At 43.3% G+C, this 20,444-nt stretch overlaps 1 protein-coding gene across 5 annotated transcripts in view; it reads right to left on the bottom strand.

The window, feature by feature from the left end:
* Positions 1-20,444, bottom strand: part of LOC139796858 (nesprin-2-like) — a 178,812-nt gene continuing 158,368 nt past the window's right edge. For 2 of the 5 annotated variants that reach the window (XM_071745335.1, XM_071745337.1), the window contains exons 102-118: positions 15,523-15,685; positions 12,695-12,882; positions 12,383-12,533; positions 11,804-11,986; positions 10,493-10,630; positions 9,895-10,089; positions 9,104-9,386; positions 8,699-8,767; positions 7,764-7,900; positions 6,754-6,883; positions 5,427-5,638; positions 4,117-4,317; positions 3,593-3,721; positions 2,900-3,088; positions 2,160-2,249; positions 1,892-1,947; positions 1-1,009 (exon numbers count right to left, since the gene is read on the bottom strand). In XM_071745335.1, the coding sequence (XP_071601436.1) occupies positions 784-1,009; positions 1,892-1,947; positions 2,160-2,249; positions 2,900-3,088; positions 3,593-3,721; positions 4,117-4,317; positions 5,427-5,638; positions 6,754-6,883; positions 7,764-7,900; positions 8,699-8,767; positions 9,104-9,386; positions 9,895-10,089; positions 10,493-10,630; positions 11,804-11,986; positions 12,383-12,533; positions 12,695-12,882; positions 15,523-15,685 (2,740 nt within the window). In that variant the 3' untranslated portion in view covers positions 1-783. Of the gene's footprint in view, positions 1,010-1,891; positions 1,948-2,159; positions 2,250-2,899; positions 3,089-3,592; positions 3,722-4,116; positions 4,318-5,426; positions 5,639-6,753; positions 6,884-7,763; positions 7,901-8,698; positions 8,768-9,103; positions 9,387-9,894; positions 10,090-10,492; positions 10,631-11,803; positions 11,987-12,382; positions 12,534-12,694; positions 12,883-15,522; positions 15,686-20,444 lie in introns of those variants that run through there. The other 3 variants (XM_071745336.1, XM_071745338.1, XM_071745339.1) reach the window with 2 other exon arrangements.

Here is a 20,444-nt window from a genome sequence, read left to right as displayed (position 1 = left end):
TACTGTACAATATAAAATCGTTCATTAAAAAAGTCATTACATCATGTGTCTACATCACAGTCTAAAGAATCCTGTTCATCTAGAAAATATGTGCATAATAAACCATTTCCATGCAAAGCAACAATTTCTTATTTCAAAGGTGGCTATGAAAGGACAACACAGCAGTACTGACCACTCAAGACACTACATGTAGAACAAAAAAAAAATGTGCATCCTTTTATTGAACAAGTTAGATGAATAAAATATGGTAACAAAGGGCCAAAAAGATGTAATTTTTTTTGTTTCCACCAAGTGACTACAATAACATGAAGGTAATGTGAAGTGTGTGCAGTGCTCATTTTCAGCAAAGTGGTTCTTCAACTTATTTGCCTTGCTAACATGAGAGAGACTGTTGTGTTAAAGATTACTGTGATGTAGGTTCTGTACCTAATAACTCAGTAATCAATCAGCTTGCAGACTAAAGAGCACTGCATCTATAAAAAAGTTGATCTATTGCATCAAAGTATAAAGTGTGTTGCTTACAGTTTAAAAATCTATAGAAAAATTTTGGTTTCCATACAAAAATGCTCAAATTTTGTCAAGATATACATTTTGAGACGTGAAATTCAACACATACCCTGTGACAGGGATTCCTAGGATAAAGGGGTGCTGTAGTGGCTCGTTTGGAGAACAAACATAAGACAAGTGTTTATTTAATTACACAATGCTACTGCTTGGTAGCAGCATGGAAAAAAGCACCGCAGAGAGTGAGAGTTGGTGTAACTTATGAGTCGTGGCTGCTGCCTACGTTGGTGGAGGCCCATTGGGGTAGTGCAGCATGGGATAGAAAGAATGGGCAAAGTTGTTTGCCCGGGTGCAGCTGTAGTCATCCTCAGAAGATGGAATCATGAAAGCCAGAAGTAAAATCAATAGAAAGAACATCTGCAGAGGTAAAGCTGCTCGTAGGACACGGGAAAAGAAGGAGGGAGACCGAGGAATTCTTTGAACAGTTTGTGGATGGCTTTCACCTCTGAAAAGAAGAAAAAAATGGAAAAAAAGAGCATTTGAGAGTTCAATTTAAACACATAGCTTTACCTCCCTCACGTAGGGTTCCCTCTATCCCTCCAAGACCCAGGGCTGTGTATCTACAGGAAAATGCTTGGCACATCAAAGATTTCATCTGCAGCTTGAAAGTGTGCAAGACTGCTCAGGGGGAAGGAAGCCACGTGCTGGCTTGGGTTTGCTGTCCTTACTACAGAAGAAGAAGAAGCATTTCTCTGGAGCAGCTCAGTCACACAGAATCAAAGAATGTTAGGGTTTTGAAGGGACCACTAGAGAACATGGAGTCAAACCCCCCTGAGAGAGCAGAGGTCAGCTGGTTTTTGTACTGTTTTCAGATGCAAACTTCAGTTTTCCCAGTAAACACACGAAACACTGGAAATACATGTTGAGGTCTGTTCTGACTGATGAGGCTCATGCTTGCCTTGGCATTAGTGAGATCTATCCTTTCAACAGACCCCAGTGTCCTGGGGCTGAAGTTCTGCCTTTGGCCATACTGCACTAAGTGGCTCTAAGCTGCAATTTTGGTTTTTCAGATATGCTGGTAGAATCAAAGAAGATTTAAAATGCAAATATTCCCCCATTTGGCACAAAAGAATTATCTCTCAAGAGTTTAAAGAGAATCCAGGGGGGTGCTTTGGTGCAGAGCTCTGGGAGCAGGAGTGCTACAGGAAAACCATTCACCAAGGTGCAGCCCAGAGCTGGCAGGTGGAGGAGACATTCCAGGTAGCAGCAGTCATCTCCACCTCCTGTCACCCTGTGAGGAATGGCTGCCCAGGTCTTCTGCTGGCACTCAGCTTGCCTCTGCCATTTTCACTGTCCTTCAGGAGATCAAGTGAATATAGAACAATACCTTGTGCTGCTGCTGCTGCTGTTCTTTCTGCCATTAGAAGTTCTCCTTGCAGTGATCTGTTGAGAAAAATTACTTTTAGTATCCAGGTTTAGAAACTACAAAGAATTTCTCTTTCTCATTAAAGGCAGTTGTAGACTTTAAAGTACAGTTGTCAATTCTTTAAAAAGGTACATGCATCTAAAAGTAGATTACGTTTGAGGAACTTTCAGTATAAATATGTCAAAAGGTGCTTTATGCCCAAAGTAAAACAATGGAAAAAACCACTTACCTTCTCCAGAGCAGGGCTGGATTCTTCTGCAACTGTATTATAGACTCCTGAGTCCAAGTCATCAGGAACTAGCAAGAATGCACTGTTACCCTAAAAGATAACCACACCTTTCATTTTCAAATGCAGGCCAAACACAACAGATGAAATGCCAAGAGGATCTTTCATTGCTTTTTTGTAGGTGCACAGCCTATGGCCTCTCTAGATGCAAAAGGAGATGTTCCAGTTCTTCATCATAAGGAAATAAGCCCAAAGGACTGACCATGCTACAGGTGTGTGCAGGTATTAACTTGAAAATACCTCTGACAGCTCTCAGGATAAGCAGCCTATTGCTGTGAACTACAACTCCTGTGTGTGCACTACACACTCCTAACCTCATACTGGGTATGGATCACAGGATGGTTCAGGATGGAAGGGATGGCAGGAAGTCCATCTAGTCCAGCCTCATCCTCCAAGCAAAGCTGTGAGGGCAGACCAAAAGCCTTACTCCAGGTTTTATCCTGTCTGCTCTTCAAGCTCCTCAAGGATGGAGACTGCACAACCTCTCCAGGCAACCCAAATCTCTACTGTACAAGCCTTGTGATGCTTATTGCCAGACTTAATTGTTCTTTTTTCAACTTGTGGTGCAAGTACTCAAGTTTTTATCTGGTCTCTTAGAAGTACATCTACTCTTAAGGTATAATAAACTCCTGTTACTTTTTGATAACAAAGAGCCATGGAAAAATATTGAAACTCCAACTCACCAGCTTTGCTTGTACTGTTTTCAAGTCATGTGAAACTTGTTCAAGAAGCTGTTTCAGTTTCTTTCCAATTACATAGACCTTCTCATCAGCTTCTATGTAATCACCAAAGGATTTCAGTAGCAGGTAAGAAGTGAGTTCTTGGAGTGAGTTTACTTTAGGCTGCTGTTCCAGTAGCTCTTTCTCCAGTTGCTTAGGACAAACAAAAAAAAGCAGTGCAACAGACTGTTACTCTCAACTTGATGATTGTTCTCATAAATGGAGGAATTCTGGAAGATTCTAAAGAACAACTCAACCTGCCTGAGGACCCTCAATACAAAGAAATGGCTGTTACAGCCACAGATGAAATGAAGGGCTCTCGAGGAGACTGGTGGTACCTGCTTGAACTAACATCTAGAAATAGTCCAGCGGTAATTAATCCATCTGGAAAAGACATTACATCTTGGAGACTGGAAGTCTTACTTCAGCATAAAGGCTGTTGATTAGGAACTGAATGATGATGTCTAATTGCAGAAAAGAATGCCTCACTCAGACAGTCTCTGAGTCCATTGCAGAAACCAGCCACATGCCTGAATACAGCAGGTTCCAGGATATGCTGTAGACATCTTGATGATTAAACACACTGCTCTTCATCTACTGGTGAGAGCTACTGACTCACTGAGGGAGCTGAGGTGCTGCAGTTAAGGCTACACTTACCATCAGCTCCTTTTGGCATTCCAGTGTTGTACTGAGGTCAGCATTGGGATCTGTGATTTGTGCTCCGTTCCTTCGGCTGTCAGCACTTGCTAACCACAGGATTAGGCTTTGGCTCTGATCATGGAAGTCCTAGAGAAACAAAGGATTGGTGCATGAGGGAAAAAAGACTTCTGCAGTGCTCTCACCTGGCTTTGCCTACAAACAACCAACCAGCCCAGATGAGACAGAGCCAACAAGAAATTCCAGGTTAGTGAGGCAAATTCCAGGTTAGCGAGGAAATAAATTAGGAATTTAATTCCTAATTAAATTATTCCTCCTATGTAATAAAAGGGTATTATCCTGTTCAAAGATATTTTTACCAAACCCTTTAAAGCCAAGTGTTAAGCTTCTAGGAAAATTACATGTCCTGGACTCGAGGCAGCCCTTCTACAGATGTGCAAGAATTACTCCCCTGTCTCTCCCCTTATCAATCCCCTCAGTAGAACCCTAAAGATTTCCCTTATAAAATGGCATGGGGCATGCACCTGGCAATTCAGTAGGGCTTGATGTAAACCTTTCCTCCAGCTGTCCAATGCACGAGTTGCTTTCTCCCAGTCCAAGTTCACCTTCCGAAGGCTGTTCTGAAGCTCTTTGTACTCTGGGCTGTCTGCTTTCTGGAATTCTGAGCTGCTCCGGTTGATGGAAAGCACCACTGCCTTGTAGTTATCAAATGCTTTAAGCATGTCCTGGTAGAAAAAAAATAGTAGGAACTTCTATGAATGATGAAAACCATCTTGCTTATTTTCAAGAAAAATACCTGCAGAAGAGCCACAGCTATGGGGAAAGCAGTTTGAATCTGTTGAGTGTTCAGATACTGCTAAGGAATGTCTCAAGAGAGGTGGCCTTTTGAAAGATATTTTACCATTTTTTAAAGCAAACCCCTTAATTTTGAAGGAAACAAACCAGGCTGGGCCTGTTCTTCTCCCTTAAGTTGCAGGCATTATGGCTTTATTCACATCTGCCCTTCATTGCTCTGAGCTGTCTTTTTTCCTTACACTTGCACAAATACTCCCATAGGCCACTACATGGTATTTACTCTTGAATTGTAAAGGTTTAGGCTAAAGCACCCAAAAAAAAAAAAAAGAAAAAAGAAAAAAAAACAACTAGACCTCTTGAAATTATGTATCCCCTTCAACTTTAGGACACAGGTGCTATTCAGAGCTCAGATTCTTTGCAAACACCATATTCTCAGTCTCCTTGTTGGAGCCACAAACCACCCCTCCTCCACTAATTCATATTAAAAAACCAAAACCAACAGCCTAGATTTTGCTGCCTGTAGACCCAGCTGATTTTCAGTCTGCTTCTCATTTTACAGAAGAGGTAAAGCTCAGAACAAGATAAAAATGCCAACAGCACTGCTCAAAATACCCAATCCCCCAGTACAGGGACTGATTGTAGGAACGTGGGGAGTCTTAAGCCTTCGTGATTTCACTTGTTTTCCATGTTTCTTTTCTAAACCAAAAGGCTTGAAAGAGAGGTTTGAGGCTGAAAGTTTTGTTTGAGAGAGAAGAAATAAAGTGCCCCTGCAAGAAAGCAGAAAGGAAGAGGTTTTTATTTCAGCCTGGCTGCCTTTCGTACCCAGGAACACTGCCTGCAGATCTATACATATGAAGACTTCTAGAAGGACCTTGCTTAACTACCCTCTTCAGTCCTCTTAGCTGGAAACAGCTCAGCTCCTCTGCAGCACACACACATTGTTATTAGTATTCATGCTGTGACAGACCCTAAGACCACAAGGACAATGATAAAAAGCACTGCAGCTTGAAATCCCACTTCCCAGAATGCCAGAACTCACTTTCAATTTCTTGGCCCTTTGTTCCAACACTTGCATGCTGGTTGGAGGTTTCAGTTTTTGCAGCTCTTTCAACTCTTCCTCAGTTCTAGCAAGCCAGGCAGAGACATCACTGAGGTCTGAGTTCAGCTGCTGCCACTGCTGCAATTCCTGTTTCATCCTGAGTTTATTTCTGAGGTCTTGAGCTTGGATGAGTTCCCACCTATCAATAATGCCTGCAAACAACAAGTGTTTACATCCTTAGTGAGGTGAAAAGTGTGTAAAACAGATGCAAGGAGTTTTACAAGTATATTGTTCTCCGGTTTACTCAAGGTCAAACAATTGCTACTAGTTTTGCAAAGAAGTACTACTGTGACCCCAGACAGTTTTTTTCTTGATACTCTGCAGCCTGTAGGTTTCATCCTACTGGTCAAGGTACCCATATAATAGTGCTATACAGGATTTTAATCTTATTAATTGAAGATATTTTAATACACTTGGAAGAATGGACCAAATCTAAGGCCATGGAATTCAATGAATTCACTTGTGACTTGGTAGATACCCAAATTCACCGTGGGACAAAGTAAGATCAAGTATTTTGGACTTGGGTTTGCATTTCACTAGTGCTAAAGGAGATGGAGATGCCACCTGTGCAATCACTAACACTACTTCTTGAAGCACATCTAAGCCCTTCACAGAGGCATTGCTACTCACCCCAAACCCAACCCAGGTCCATTTGTGAGGCCAGAGACACAAATAAACTGCATAAAGCTGCAGTTCTGTTTTTATCACTTGATTCACATTTGGGGTTGAAGTACAGATGTGGTATTATAATATTGAGCACCTGAAGCTGGGAAGGAAGTCCTAAAAGGTTAAGAGAACCAGCTTGTTGGCCTCTTTGCAAGAAGGGACCAGAGAAGATGGTGAAGAACAGAATACATTATCAGCATTTCTGGAAATGGGAGCTGTAGCTTCTTGTTATATGGAATACCAATAACTGAGAATAGCAGTCGTATTTTAGACAATGGGGCACACTTCTTTGGTTTGAAATCTCACAGAAAGTCTCCGAAGTATTCAGTATCACAGGAAAGTGATACTTTCCAGCAGAGTTGGAAGTATATTATGAATGAGAAAACCCTCAATTCTAGCAGAAAATGCTGAGAACAGCAAAGATGGGTTGGACACTATCATGTGAGAAGGCAGCTCAGTAAAACTTAGCAAAATGTTTTAACTTAGAGGATGGTGTTTTAGTTCTGTTTTGTTCCTATAGGAGATGTGCTGCTTTTGTGCCATCTCTACTTTGTCAGAAGACAAACACAACAGCACCAAAGCCCCCCCTAATGCTATGTACCTGGCTGCTTCTCTTCATCTGCTATATTCACAAGCTCTTGGTCATCTTGGGGTTCTTCATCACTCATGTTTGCAGATGTAATTTTTTCCTTGTCGATGCTGCTGCTGCTTGCAGAGCTGAGCTGCTTCACCTGGAATGACATTTTGGTGGGTGAGCTCAGCAGGTTAAAGCTGTCAAATGTCAAGCTCTGTTTGTGTTATTTTGGGGCTGCTAGGCTGCTGCTGAGCTCTTACATGTCAGATTTAGCAATGGGCTCCTGCATCTTTGTTGTTTCTCTGTGCCTTCTCAGTATACACACACCAGCGTGATGTTAATTACTACAAGACTGGACACAGCAAATTAACTGCTTTTGTATTACATGTACCAGCAGTGTATGTATGGTTTGCTGACACTCTTTGTTGGAGTAGGAGGTAGACTGGATTCATGATGACAAAAGCATCCAGATACCAGTACCCTGTTCTGCCTGAAGATCACTGACAGCTGCTCCAGATCCAATGGGCCTGGCAGCTGCTGGGGAAGCTATGGCTGGCAACCACCCACCCAGGCTGAGGCAGCAATGAACAATAGCCATTTGGGCACATTTTATAGTGCCCAGAGGCAGACTAAAGGGTGGGTTGCATTCTAGAAATGTCCCCTCCAGATTGGTCTGCTTAGGAAAGGGACGAAAGTCAGTACGTGGCAAGGGAGGGGATTCACACCCTCTCCTTGGAGAAGGTTAAATACTCCTAGACTTGTCCTATGACAACAGAGGAAGTCCCTTCAGGCAGTGATTTGGATCAGGAGCCTAACATGGTTGTTCTGAATTGCTGTGAAGAATCTTTTCTAGCCAACAGAGACTCTCACTGGCTACCTGAGCCACTAGAAATAATGTCTAAGTTTGCATAAAGTGAACATTCCCCCTGTGCCTGATCTTCTCCTTGATGATGGAGAAGGGAAGAGGATAGAGTTACACAGGAGCAACAAACAGGCTGTGTAGTACAGGTTCAGTGCCCACAGAGCCTCCAACTCACATAGTCTGGCTTATAGGGAGTACTTGTCTCTGGACCAGACAACACATTTCCAGCCATCTCTGCCTGTTTGTATCGGTGTTTCCTGCAGACTGGGCTATCTGGAGAATGCCAAGCATGAGCTTCTCCCACAGACTTTCCTGAAAAAAACAAGAGCCAAATTATTCCATGACTGCAAAATGCAGTCTTCATAAGGATGCTCTTGCTTTGTATCAAGTTAGAAAGCATTCTGAATAAAATGGCATCAAGTTATGGCATAAAAATGACAGTTTTGCAGCTTTCCTTGCAAAGCATGCACATTTGCAAAACATCGAGTGTTTCAAGGGTAATGAGATGAGAGCCATGCAGTTATGGGACATTCTGTTTTCTTCTGGAAAATGCTTGAATACAGGTGTTAAGTATTCAACTAATAAAAGGAAGAGGCTGCACTGTGGTTTTGTAGAGCTTGCATCTCAACAATCCTATCACACATCTGGAACACATTTCAGTAGGGAGAAGCATAGACATGTCCTGATTCGCAGAACATTTGTTCTGGATTTAACAAACAGGACACACATGGTCCTGTAATGCAGAAACCACAAAAAATACTTGCAGAGTTGGAACTATTTAGTTCAGTAACTATGAAATCAAAATCAGAACCACCAAAAAGTGATACTACCCAGAGCAAACCACCAAGAAAGTACCAAAAGACTTTGAATCAATGTAATAAAATGCACATGAACCACCTCGGCATTTACCAGGCAAACCCTAAATGGTATGTTCTTGACTGCTTTGTGATGTACATGTGAGTACTGCAGCGTAAGAACACCATGACAGGATGAGACATGGTGCCCACACAAGGCAGGAAGTCAGACATTACATATGAGAGAGGTTGAGGAATATAGCGTGCAGCACAGGGAGATTGCCATGTTCAGACACATGCATTAGCAGGTGCCTACCAGAAGATGCTTTCAAAGTTTTTGTGGTCATTTTAAGATATGCCTCAGGATTTTCAGTGATTTCTACATCTGAAAAAAGAATAATGTCATTTTCCTCACTATTTTCCAACTATTCAAAACAATGAGGGAACAGCAAAGATAAAGAACAAAGTAAGTTATTGGTGCTATTTTCATCAAACATTCGTACAAAGCAAGATCTCTAAAAACCTAACTTCTGGAAATATAAGCTTGGGTTAGACAATTTCCTTCACCAAGAGATCTAAGAGATGAGACTGCTCGCATCTATTAAAAGCCCTCGAAAACCAACCAAGAACATGGGGGCAAGACCTCCATCCCCCTCCCTTCCCACACAGGGACATCCTGCAGATGTCCATGTCAAAACAAAGAGCTGCAAATGGTTCTCACCTGACAGAGCACTGTAGTATGTTGCTTCTTCTTCATCTTCATGAGAGGAAGAACCTCCCACATCACCTGTGTGATCCCACTCGAGTGGAATTGAATCAACACTGACAGGGGTTTCACAGCCTGATCTTTCATGACCTTGAGAAGGGGGCATAAGCTGGCAGAGGGACTGTGGAGAAGAGGGCCCCTCACTGATTCCCTTCTTATGCCACGGGTCGTTCTGGACTTCTCTAGAGTCTTCTAAATCTGCCTCATTTTCAGAGGTCTCTTTTTCATCATCCAGTCCCTAGAAAGAAGTAACAATTATTCATATTTGTTAGATTTACAATAGATCTGCACTACCTAATTATGATTAAGCCTCACACTACTACTGGGAACAATTTTGCATTCAGCTACACTACTGGAAGACCATTGCCTAAAATGAAAGGGAAGCATCACTTCTGCCTCCTTCCTCTTCTGCCAAAACAATCCTCACAAGTATGTTATTGACACTAAAGAAGAAAAAGTGATACTAAACCCACCAAAAATCTTTTGAAGTCCTCTGATTGCTACTGCCTATTAACCCTGTCAGTTACTGCTATCCACATTCTGCAGATGGAGACCCAACACAAGAGACATGGGGAGACAAGACAGGTGACAAAAATTCAGCAAAGCTGGCACAAGTACTAAGGAGCTCCTGACCCCTTGGAGATCAAACCATTCAGTCAGGCTGCTAGAGGGATAAGCAGTGAGCATGGCAGTCAGTTCAAACACCAAAATCTTGCCAAAGCACCAAAACAACTGCTGCATCTTACAGGATGCTTTGAAGTCAGTCTTCGGTGGAACCGAGCAACTCGGCCAAACACTTCCTGACAGTATCTGTGAAGTTCTTCCAATTCATCTTCTATCAGGATGGCATCCAAAGGCTCACTCTTCTGAATCAACTGCTCCCCAAAAACAATGAGCTGGTCTATCTTATTGGTGTTCAGTGTTATTTCCTGCTGGAAACCCTGTTTGAAACAGAAAGAGGAAGAATTACATCTAAACATCCCTTACTGCAAAAAAATTCTCACCAGGAAGGAATACATGGATTTAGGACTGTAGGTGTTACTGTGAACCTCCATGTGCTGCTTCCCAGGCCAGATACCACTGTCACTGACTCTTGTGTTAGGAGAAAAGGGCAGAACAGAACTGAGCTTGAGCACTCAACCTGAATTTGAATCCTGTACAGTTTAATATTGAGTCAGAGTCTAAGTCTTAACAAATCACTGGTCTCTTGAAACCAATACAGCCTCACGGACCTGTGCTGTTTTTTCTGTTGTTGAGTTCTAGCAAAGGAGATGATTCTGTCAAGAGAGGGCAGCCCAATAGCATCAGGGCTACAGTAAGAAACTGCTTTCAAGTGATCCGTACCTTTAACTGGCGCATTTTGTCATCAAAGTTACTTTTTGAGAAATGCTCCACGTTTGTCAGCTGGAGGTCCATTTCTGTGAGCCACACAAGGATGCTTTCCCTCGTTGCCTCAAACTCATCTCTCCGATTGGTGAAGTGCTGAATTCAGGGGAAGAAGGGAGCCAGGGTTATATGACCTGAGCTACTGCAGGAGATGGTCACAGGAGCCCTCTGAAAACTCTGTTTAGTTTCATAGCTGCTGTTCAGCTTGAAGGCCTTCAGGGCACAAATGGCAGCGTGTCATGTACAAACCTATCCCCTTCCTGCAGTGATGCTGGAGCAAAGTGTCTGATGTTCATGCACTGCTTCTAAGGGAGAGGCAATAAAACTTCAGCAGTGCAAGGTGCTTTGACACACTTGCTTCCACAGTGTGCACCTTCTTGGACATCATTAAACCAGTGCAACAGTTAATGGGACTCTGGTTTAACATTTGATTTGACCGAAGTTGAGAGGACAGGCAAAGGAAGCCCTTTCCAACAAAAGTAATTATAACTGTGACAACAGAAACAGTAAATCAATGCAGAAGCTTGGTCAAGGATAAGCATGACTAAGTAATAATGCAGCATTTGGTATGGAAGCCAGGAGGTGCACTCTGTGCTGCAATCTCTCACAGAAGCTGATAACAGACATGCAGCTTGCAGTGCCTCAGTTCTCCCTGGGGATTTACTGACCAAGAAGGGGACCATGTAACTTCATAAAACACTACTCCTCCTAACTACAGAGATGAAACCCCAGCAGCTCTCCCACAGTCTCTGGGATCTGACTCTGAGATCCAATAGTTTTCCCTGTCAATTGCTATGGCACTGCTGCTTTTAAAAATCAGGCAGGTACAAGTTTCCACCATGGCACAGCACAGAGTATCTACCCATAGATAACGGAGAGCTAGGTTGTGAATTTCAAACCCTATCTGCACTGGGGCTCATTTGCACCCTTGCCTCTTATTTATGGAACAGTGAGAGCACACAAGCGCATCCAGTGATGACAAGACTAGATGTGAGGAGAGTGGGAGAGGAGTATTAAGGCCCACAATAGAGCTTCCATAATTTGCACCCCTTCTTCCCTTATGCTGCTTCAACTACCAAGAGCCCATCTACAAATGACACACTTATGCCATGAATGTGGTGACATTTCCAAATTTGTATTCCTACCAGTGGGTAACTTAAGACTAAACCCAGCTCAGGACAGTTCCTCTGGTACATGTTTTGCCCTTGGCCAATGTCTACAGAAATCTCCGAGTGCTCCTCACCATCTCACCCCATCACCACTCATTACCCTGAGTCTCCTCAGAATGGCAGCAACTCGTTTCTGGAGGTTATCCCAGCGCTGGTTGCCTTCATGCACCATCTGCTTCAACTTGCTGGCTGAGTCAGTGCGGTTCTCGCGGGCGAGGCGCCTGTACTGCTTGTTGATCAGCTCCAGCTGAGTGAGGCGTTCGTGAATTTGTCTCTGAAATGCCTGCAAGGCAAACCAAGGAACTAAGTTCCCTTGCTGGAAAAGAGAAAGGCTCTGGAGGACTCTATCCAGCAAAGAGATGACGATGCCTTCCTCTTTAAAACAGACCTGCCAAATGCGTAATTGTATCTACCCAGATCTTGCACCTATAAAGGGCCCATCTTTAACTTATGAGCAGGACTTTTTTGTATCAGAACACTGACAAAAAAGTTCTGGAGACAAATAAGTCAGCCAGACCTTAGCAGCCAGACACTGGCCAAATTATTTATGTTCTCTAGACCACAGGAACCCAACTGGAGGTTTTCAGTGATCCAGGCCTTTCACACAGACAAGACGTACTTAGCAGTCTGACCATTCAGGATGGTGCTAAGCATGAAAAGATCATGTTCAAAAATTCACCTCAAATTTCTTCAGCTCCTCCTTTGCATGGGTGTACAAAACCTCTGAAGAATTAGGCTTAGCTGCTAACATTTCAGACGATTTCAGCCAATCTTCAAAGCGAGAATAGTCCTCCAAAAACCTCTGCCATAGACGCCAGGTTTCCTCAATCCTGAGAGGTAGATGCAAAAATGAAGAAGATTTATCCACGCTAACTATTACCTTGGGATTTATTTTCATCTTGTTCAACATTCAGCTTGTGCCAAAAGCTACAGTGCTTCTTCAAAATGCAGCCTCAGGCTTCTGTACGAGGAGTCTGAAAAAGAGACTTACTTCATTCGCCTCTCCATTGACATGGCACAAATATTTCTCCAACGTCTGTCCAAACTCCTGGTTGTCTGCTGGATGGAGTCACACTCTGTCTCATTTGCACACGCATCTGAATCATGCAGCAGGACTTCACAGATATTAAACACGGATTCCACCCCTGCAGTGTGCTGCTCTATGTCTCGCTGCAGATCCTGCCATTGGAAAAAAAATAGTTTGAGTAGCAGGAAACACACATGGCTGGGTTTCAGACTAATGCTGTAGAGGATGGGGAAAGAGCAATCTATGTGTCAGGAAAAGCTTTTTTAGCTTTATAAAACAGCCTTGCAGCATGAGCTGTGCAGCTGACAGGCTGACAGGTCAGGACAGAAAAGCCATTCCAGCAGGGATTGTCCAGCTTTGGTTTCTCAGTGAAAGCTCCATCTTCTCATTAACACTCTGGACAATTTTAATATGCATTCAAAATCCAAACCTTACACACACCATAAACAAATGCTTATTAATTCTGACTGTCCAAGATGACAGTGTCTCCTATCAGCTCACAACAGTACTGGTGTTACATGTCTGAGGGAAGCTCTACCCCACTACTGGCACCTGTGGACAATCTTCTGAATTCACTCAGTTACACAGGACTTAAGAGTTGTTTTAGTGAAAATGAGAATTTGGACCACAGATTTTTTACAAATCCACTCTCCTTGTACTGTGGCAATGTTGCTGAACTGATCTCATCGCTTTTGGTCATGCCTGGGTTCACAGAATAACCCTACGCAGAATCCTTGCTGTCTTCCAAGCTCTTTTTTGAAAGCACCTGCCTGTATTACTGTGACACAAACACAACAAACTAAGTATTGTGGCCAGGAACACACACTGAGCCCAAAAAGGTCCTTTTCCTTCAGCTCTGCACAGCATTGCCAAGAAAGCTTAAACAGACTACATGCTGCTAGACTTCTGAGTTAGTGGAACAGCTCTGAAATCTTAGAATTAATATTCTTGTTTTAATCTTCATCCTTTATTTGAACTGACATGCCATAAAACATCTCTGGGAGTGCACAATGTTTTTAAATGTCATTATTCAAGACTGAACAGGTACACCTTTTCCAGTCATGGATGTCAAATAAAAGAAGCCTGTAGGGCACAGTGTTCACCCATCACTGCTTTTGCTGGAAGAGTTGTTCAGATAAACCTAGGAAAGATCTTTTTACTTGTTGCATTCAGCTAAAGGTTTCTATAATGCAGAGCAAAAGAGGATTTTTTTTTTTTCACAGTGGTCTTTTTAGTCAGCAGCCTTCTCATACTCAGCCTGCTAAAAGGTTACAGTAGAAGGAGTTGAGAAGGTGCCCAGAGGTCAATGGTTGAAACAGAATCCCAACAACAAAGCACTAAGCAGCTCTGAGCAGCAAATGATGGCTCTTAGAGCAAGCTGGAGCTTGAATGCTCATAATAAAAATAAACTAGTTTGGACACAATTCCTTTGTGGCCACATTCCTCTGCCTGGCAATTTGTCACAGGCTTTGACAATGCAAAAGGTTTGGATTGGGAGAAAATATTTCCTTGGTTTTTATATGACCATTCACAACAAAGATGAAACCATAAGGAGCACTCGTGTTTGACCAACTCCTGCAGTGGAGCCAGTGGGAGCCATCTCCACTCCTGACAGAGAGGAACTGGCCCTTCCTGCAATGTCTGGGACATGAATGGATGAAGAGCCACATCATCCAGCAAAGAATACACCCCTTAGGTCTGATCACCCAGGGATCTTTCCTTAGACACAAAAGCAGCAGCCAGAGAGAAGATGGGAAGGATGGGAAGAATACCCATAGGTACTCTTGAAGGCAGATGCTATAAAGCATCCATGCTTTACAGCTTTATTCTTGATCCTCAGTTTTAGGGCAAATATTTGTGTTTCACATCAAGGCCAGATGACAGCCATGGTCATTCCCAGGGAGGCACTTGGAATGTGGGCTGACTTATAGCACAGCCCTGAGCAACGGCTGACTCCACCAGCAAGTTTGTGGTTCAGAAAGTTGCTTCTCTTTCCCTGGCTGCTGGGAAGATAAATTTACTCCAAGGCTATCCAGCTCATCTCATACTTCCACTTGGCTGGGATAGGTAGAACATTCAGCTGTGCCTAATCTTTGTCATCTCCATCCCTTAAAACTAGCACAGATCCTGAACATCCCCTTTGTAAACCACTGGCTGGGATACATGGCTGCATGCACTCAACCCAAGGGTGCTAGGCTGGGTCACACTTCTGCCTCAGCAGGATTCACACACCATCTCACCAAGCCTGAGGGGATCTTCAGAGCCTCCCTACTGGATCAGGCTGCAGTCAAAGGCACCGTTTGCACAAGACCACCCTCCAAAGTTCAAACATCCTCTTTCTCCCACAAGGTTGGGGAACTGAGCAAGGGAGGGCAATACAACAAATCCCAGCACTTCAGTTTCTCATAGTCCCTTCTCAGGAGACCCAGCACTCACACCTTGGCAGCCTAAGTCATCCTCATGGACTCTGCCAATGTCTGTGTCCTGCCTAACCCTTCTGAACTCTGTTGTATTTAACAGAGCAAACTACCAAATGTAAAATGCTTCTGTTGGTATTTCATGTTTTCCTTGGGTGGAGGGGGGAAGGCAGAAGTGGGGGTAAGTCTATACAATTTGGAAATCACAGCAAGCAAAAAAAAATTCTCCATGAAGTGCATCTTGGCAGGAACATGCTGGGAAAAGTAAGCAGTTAGAAGGTCTTGCTAAGGAAAAGAAAGAGGTGATTTTAAACAAGGAACAATTGTAATCAGCAGCATTTTAGCTCATTTACTCTGACTGCTCCTATTTCCCACCTGCTGTTCTGCCAGTCTCTTCTGGATTTCTTGGTCATCACAGATGTCATAAACAACAGGTTTGGAAAGCTCAGATTCAATCCGGGCCAACCAGGTGCGAAGATTACTCATGTTTTTGTCCAACAGTTGTATAAAAGCAAATGTTTCCTTCAGTTTCTTCACCCTAAGCAAACCAGGAAGAACATCTTGTTACAAAGATCTAAAATCAGTGGAAACTGTATTAGCAGAAGGTGATGACAGGCATGGCTTTATGAAGCACTTACTGTCGCACCAAGCTGTTGCCTGTAAATCACAGGCTGCAGCAAGGTCTTGTGTGAATTCATTGATGAAACTACATGAGCAGAGTGAACTTTAGCAGCCTCATTCACCTGCCAGTGAGCTCTTCAGTCAGAGGATGGACATTTGTCAACTTGGGAGTTTGTACTGTAACACACTGCAGTTTAACTACAATGAGTATCTGTGGTCTGGATTTCCTGCTGGGAATCAGGTTCTGTGTCTTCGTCAGCAACCAAAAGGCTCATCCTGATCAGAAAGGCACTGCTCTGCCAACAGAAAGGCAGAATTTGCCCAAACCACAGGACCAACACCCTGGACAAATAGATGCTGGCAGAGGAGAAGGCCTGAACAATGGCCACTGTAGAACTTAGAGCACCTGACACTAAAACCTCTTCTAAAAAACAGACTGAAATGTGTGGAGCTGTGCCAGACTCTCCTGGTGGGTGAAAATGAAAAAAAACAATCCTGAAGAGGAAGAATATGGCTAGAGAGAGTTGTGCAGCAGAGAAGTAAATTAACCACACAGACCATTAACATTTTCGGAGCTGTTTGTAGCATAGCTCTCAAACTACAGACAAACTTTGCTTTATTTCCAGCCTTTACAACATATTCCTGTGTCAAAACCCCTTACCAGCCCCTCAGATTGTCCATGTAGCATCATGGTACCTTTTAGACAACTTGTTCCCATTTGCTAAACTACCTCACTGATGGTCTCAAATCTTTCCTTGAATTTCTCCTTTATTGCAGTTTCCAACAAAAATTACTGAAAAGCCCAAAACTGGAGTGACATCTCATCTGACTTCAGACTGCTATCAGAGCCTGTCATCAAGACCTTGGTAATTCAAAGAAGGTGGAAAAAAAAAAAAAAAAAAAAGACTGTATCATTATTTCCATCAGACCTGTCTTACACATCCAGATCACAAGATCTCTCCATGAACTGCAATGGTTTACCGGCAATATTATCAACAGTCCAAAGCAGCTGCCTCTGCCCCTTTACACTATCAGTGCTTTCCTCTGCAGCTGATAGAGAGGAAGACAGCAGATGACAAAAGAGTTTAACTGCTCAGGCTTTCCTTAACAAGCTCTTTTCAGAGCTCTGTTCCAAAGTTCCACACTGTATGCAGAAGGCACCTGGCTCCCAAGCGAAGAGCTGCTATATGAATCTTCCTGCTCCTGGTTCTGCCTCTAAGTGGTACTCAATGAAACTGTCATACTCCAGTAACTGTACAGCACTTTCTTGTGCTATGGGCTGGCAGTAATGTACCCAGGAGACCCAATTCTTTCTCCACCCCATGCTCTGCTTCTGCCCCACTAGTCAATTTTGATCCACTCTGTCATGATGCTCAGCAGGGTCTGTGACTCCCCAGGACACATGGCCCACTGAAGACCTGAAGGTGCTTTGGGAACCCTTTTCTCTGGAGAGAAAGGACAAATACAGCCTCTGTGTTCAGCAGTGAAGTTCCAGAAGAACCACCAGATGAGCCAGACCTGAGGAAGTCTGAGCAAAACATCTGCCTCGTTTCATTGTTAGTTCTGGATGACTTCAGGCTAGTTGGGAGGAAAGGCTAGATCCCAGCACTGCCCCTGCCTGTATCCAGTGGTAATTTATTCTCAGCACATTCTACCCACCAGTGCCCTGGAAATGTCCCTCTGGTGACTTTCAAGAGATGCACATGTTGGGATCATGGGATGCCCCAGCTGAGCTGCTGAGACCACGGTTCACTGGCATGTGCAGTTATCATCTCTGCTTCCCTGCACTCCCTTCATGTCTGTATCCACCTTTTCCTACCCTGATGTTACACTACAGAAAAATTCATGGATAGCAAGAAATCGTTCTTCAGTCTGAATATTGGATAACAGGCAAGTGAACAAAGCCAAGGAAGGCCAAAGCAAAACCAAGGGATATTAGATTATAAGTTGATGTTTCTATGACCGATATACAATAATTTTAAAAAGCAACAGCTTCAGAATCCAAGTGGGCTTTTTGCAACAACAACAAAACCCACAAAATAAAATTAAAAAAAAAACCAACAAAAAACCAAAAAACAAACTACAACAAAGGACATTACTTCGGCTTAGACATCACCCTAAAACTCAAGCTATGGGCATTACCATAAATATGTGGGTCTTTACTTCTGATAAAAGAAGCAAGTCTCAAAAGCAACATCACCGTGGTACTGCAAGCTTGTATATACTTTCTACCATTACAGACACACCATTATAATTGAGTAATTTCATTTATTACATAAAATATGACACTTCTCCGCAATTTAACCATCCTTAATGCTGTTGGTCATTAACCTGAAACTTGAGCTAAGCAGCCAGAGAAGAATAAAAACTTAACAGAAGTTCAGACTAGTGCAGTGTGTAAATAGGAAGGCAGCCTTGCCCAGATGTTTACATAGGCTGATGTGCTCCTTGCAGCTGGCAGACATAAAGCAAGGTAAAGGGTAGGGCTCTGCACTGAAGCAACAAGTGAAATGATGAGAAGTTTGAGCATCCTCCTTGAGCACCCTCAGCTTGCAAAGAGGTCACAGGGAACTGCCATTTCTCTGGCTACAGCTCAAAGAAAAACACAAAATAGACTAATTGCATCCATAAAAGTCTTATTTTGCAACAACCACTCTCAGGCGCATTTACTGCAAGTGTTCTTGCAAATTGTCTGCTCTTTACATGACAAAAACTTCATGAACTCTTTTGAGAGGCACCCTGAGGGACTATTTGTTCAGAAAGACAATCCTCCTAGGAGCTGGAGAGGGGTGCAGAGTCCAAGCAACCAAGCTTAGGGGCAAAAGCTCCCCCCATGTCCTGCTGACCAATCATCCAGCACACAGTGAATTTACAGCCATAAAGGTTCAAGCACAGCAGAGGAAACAGGCTCCTCACAGGGATTCAGAGGGTGGAAGAGGCTACCACCACTGTTAATTCTTCCTCTTCAAAGTGTAATTTTTCAGTTATTTGCTCAAACAGATAAAACTTACTGCTTACTGAATGAAGGTGTACCTTATACATATATAGAATGTCTTATAGAATGGTTTCAGTTGGAAAGGACCTTGAACATCATCTAGTTCCAACCACCATCCATGGGCAGGAACACCTCCCACTAGACAAGGTTGCTCCAAGCCCCATCCAGCCTGGCCCTGAACACTTTCAGGGATGCAACAACCACAACCTCCCTGGAAAACCTATGCCAGTGTCTCACTACCCTCACACTAAAGAATTCCTTCCTAATGTAAACCTTAAATCTCTGGTCTTCCAGCTTAAACCCACTGTCCTAGTACTACAAGCCCTTGTAAAGAATTCCTCCCCAGCTTTCCTGTAACTCTTTCAGGTACTGGAAGGCTGCTCTAAGGTCTCTTTGGAGCCTTCCTTCACTTCTCCAGGCTGAAAAACCCCAACTCTTTCAGGCTGTCTTCACAGGAGAGGCTATCCCACAATTCACTTCCCAGTGAGAACTCACCTGCCACCATTGAACGTGGCCCCAGGAACAAAAAACCAAAATGCTAACAGCTAAAAGAAAAATATACAACAAACAGCACCATGATCTAAAAAACCCCAACAAATTCAAACATTCCTTGTATTTTGCAATGGGCCCAGATTAAAAGCTATCCTGATTCAAAACAGGGCTTAGACAGATGCATAGGTTGCCTGGGATAAGCCAAACAAAGCCAGTTTCTTAATGTCTTAATCTTAACACCGAAATAGAACTGGCAGAAAAAGAACAAAACTAGTAGATTATAACTAAAAGCTGGCAGCAAAAGTGAACAGAAGGACTAACTGACCTGACTCGAGATTGGATTTGGGTCTTAATACCCTCGATGAAGATGCCAGCATTGGGCTACAGAAGAGATGCATTAAGCTGTTTCAGGCTGAATTGCTGCATAGCCTCATGAATACACAGAATATTTTATAGTAACTACTCAGGAGATATCTAGTAAAGGCAATTCCAGATAGACTGAATTGTATTCACACAAACAAAGAATTGCAAAATGCCTGCCAATTGCATTGCTCTAGCTGTCAAATGCTGCAGGAGAAGGAACAGCAAAGCTCAACCAGAGTAATAAGTAACACAAAAAACTTAGGTGTCTGAAGGTATGAAAAACATTTTGACAAATTAATCCCAAACTCTCTTTCACAAGCACAAACGTATTCAGAAAAAGATACTACCTACATTTCTTTTTCACCAAGAGGAGCTGAAACTGCCCTGCCAGCTGATAGGATTGTTTACAACCCGAGGGAGAGGGGGGAAAGGCAAATGAGATGCACGCCAAGAAACCTTTGTTCAGTAAGCTGCAGGAAGAGCTTAACCATGTGAGGGACAAAAGACCCGATTTCAAGAGGTGATGTCAAAGGCAAATTTTAGGCCTTTGTTTGAAAGGCCAGGACGTTTCCCCGTGCAGCGCCCGGCCCTGGTGTGATGACAGGAGAGGCACCGTGTCAGTGGGCTGTGCTTGCAGGGTGCGCTGGAGAAGGCTTTTCTCACGGTACCCCGCCGGCGGGTCCAAAAGGTCTCGTTATGGCAGATCTCCATTGTTGAGGGTGTACAACCCCTGAGCACAGCTGATTTTAAGCGAGAGGTGCCTGAGCACTATATCCCTCTGCTAACGCGCGGCATCTCCCACGCTCATCCATTAGTCCCGGGAGAA

Source organism: Heliangelus exortis, chromosome 5, assembly GCF_036169615.1.
Source record: "Heliangelus exortis chromosome 5, bHelExo1.hap1, whole genome shotgun sequence".
Lineage (NCBI taxonomy): Eukaryota > Metazoa > Chordata > Aves > Apodiformes > Trochilidae > Heliangelus > Heliangelus exortis.
This window is presented reverse-complemented; position numbering and strand designations above follow the sequence as displayed.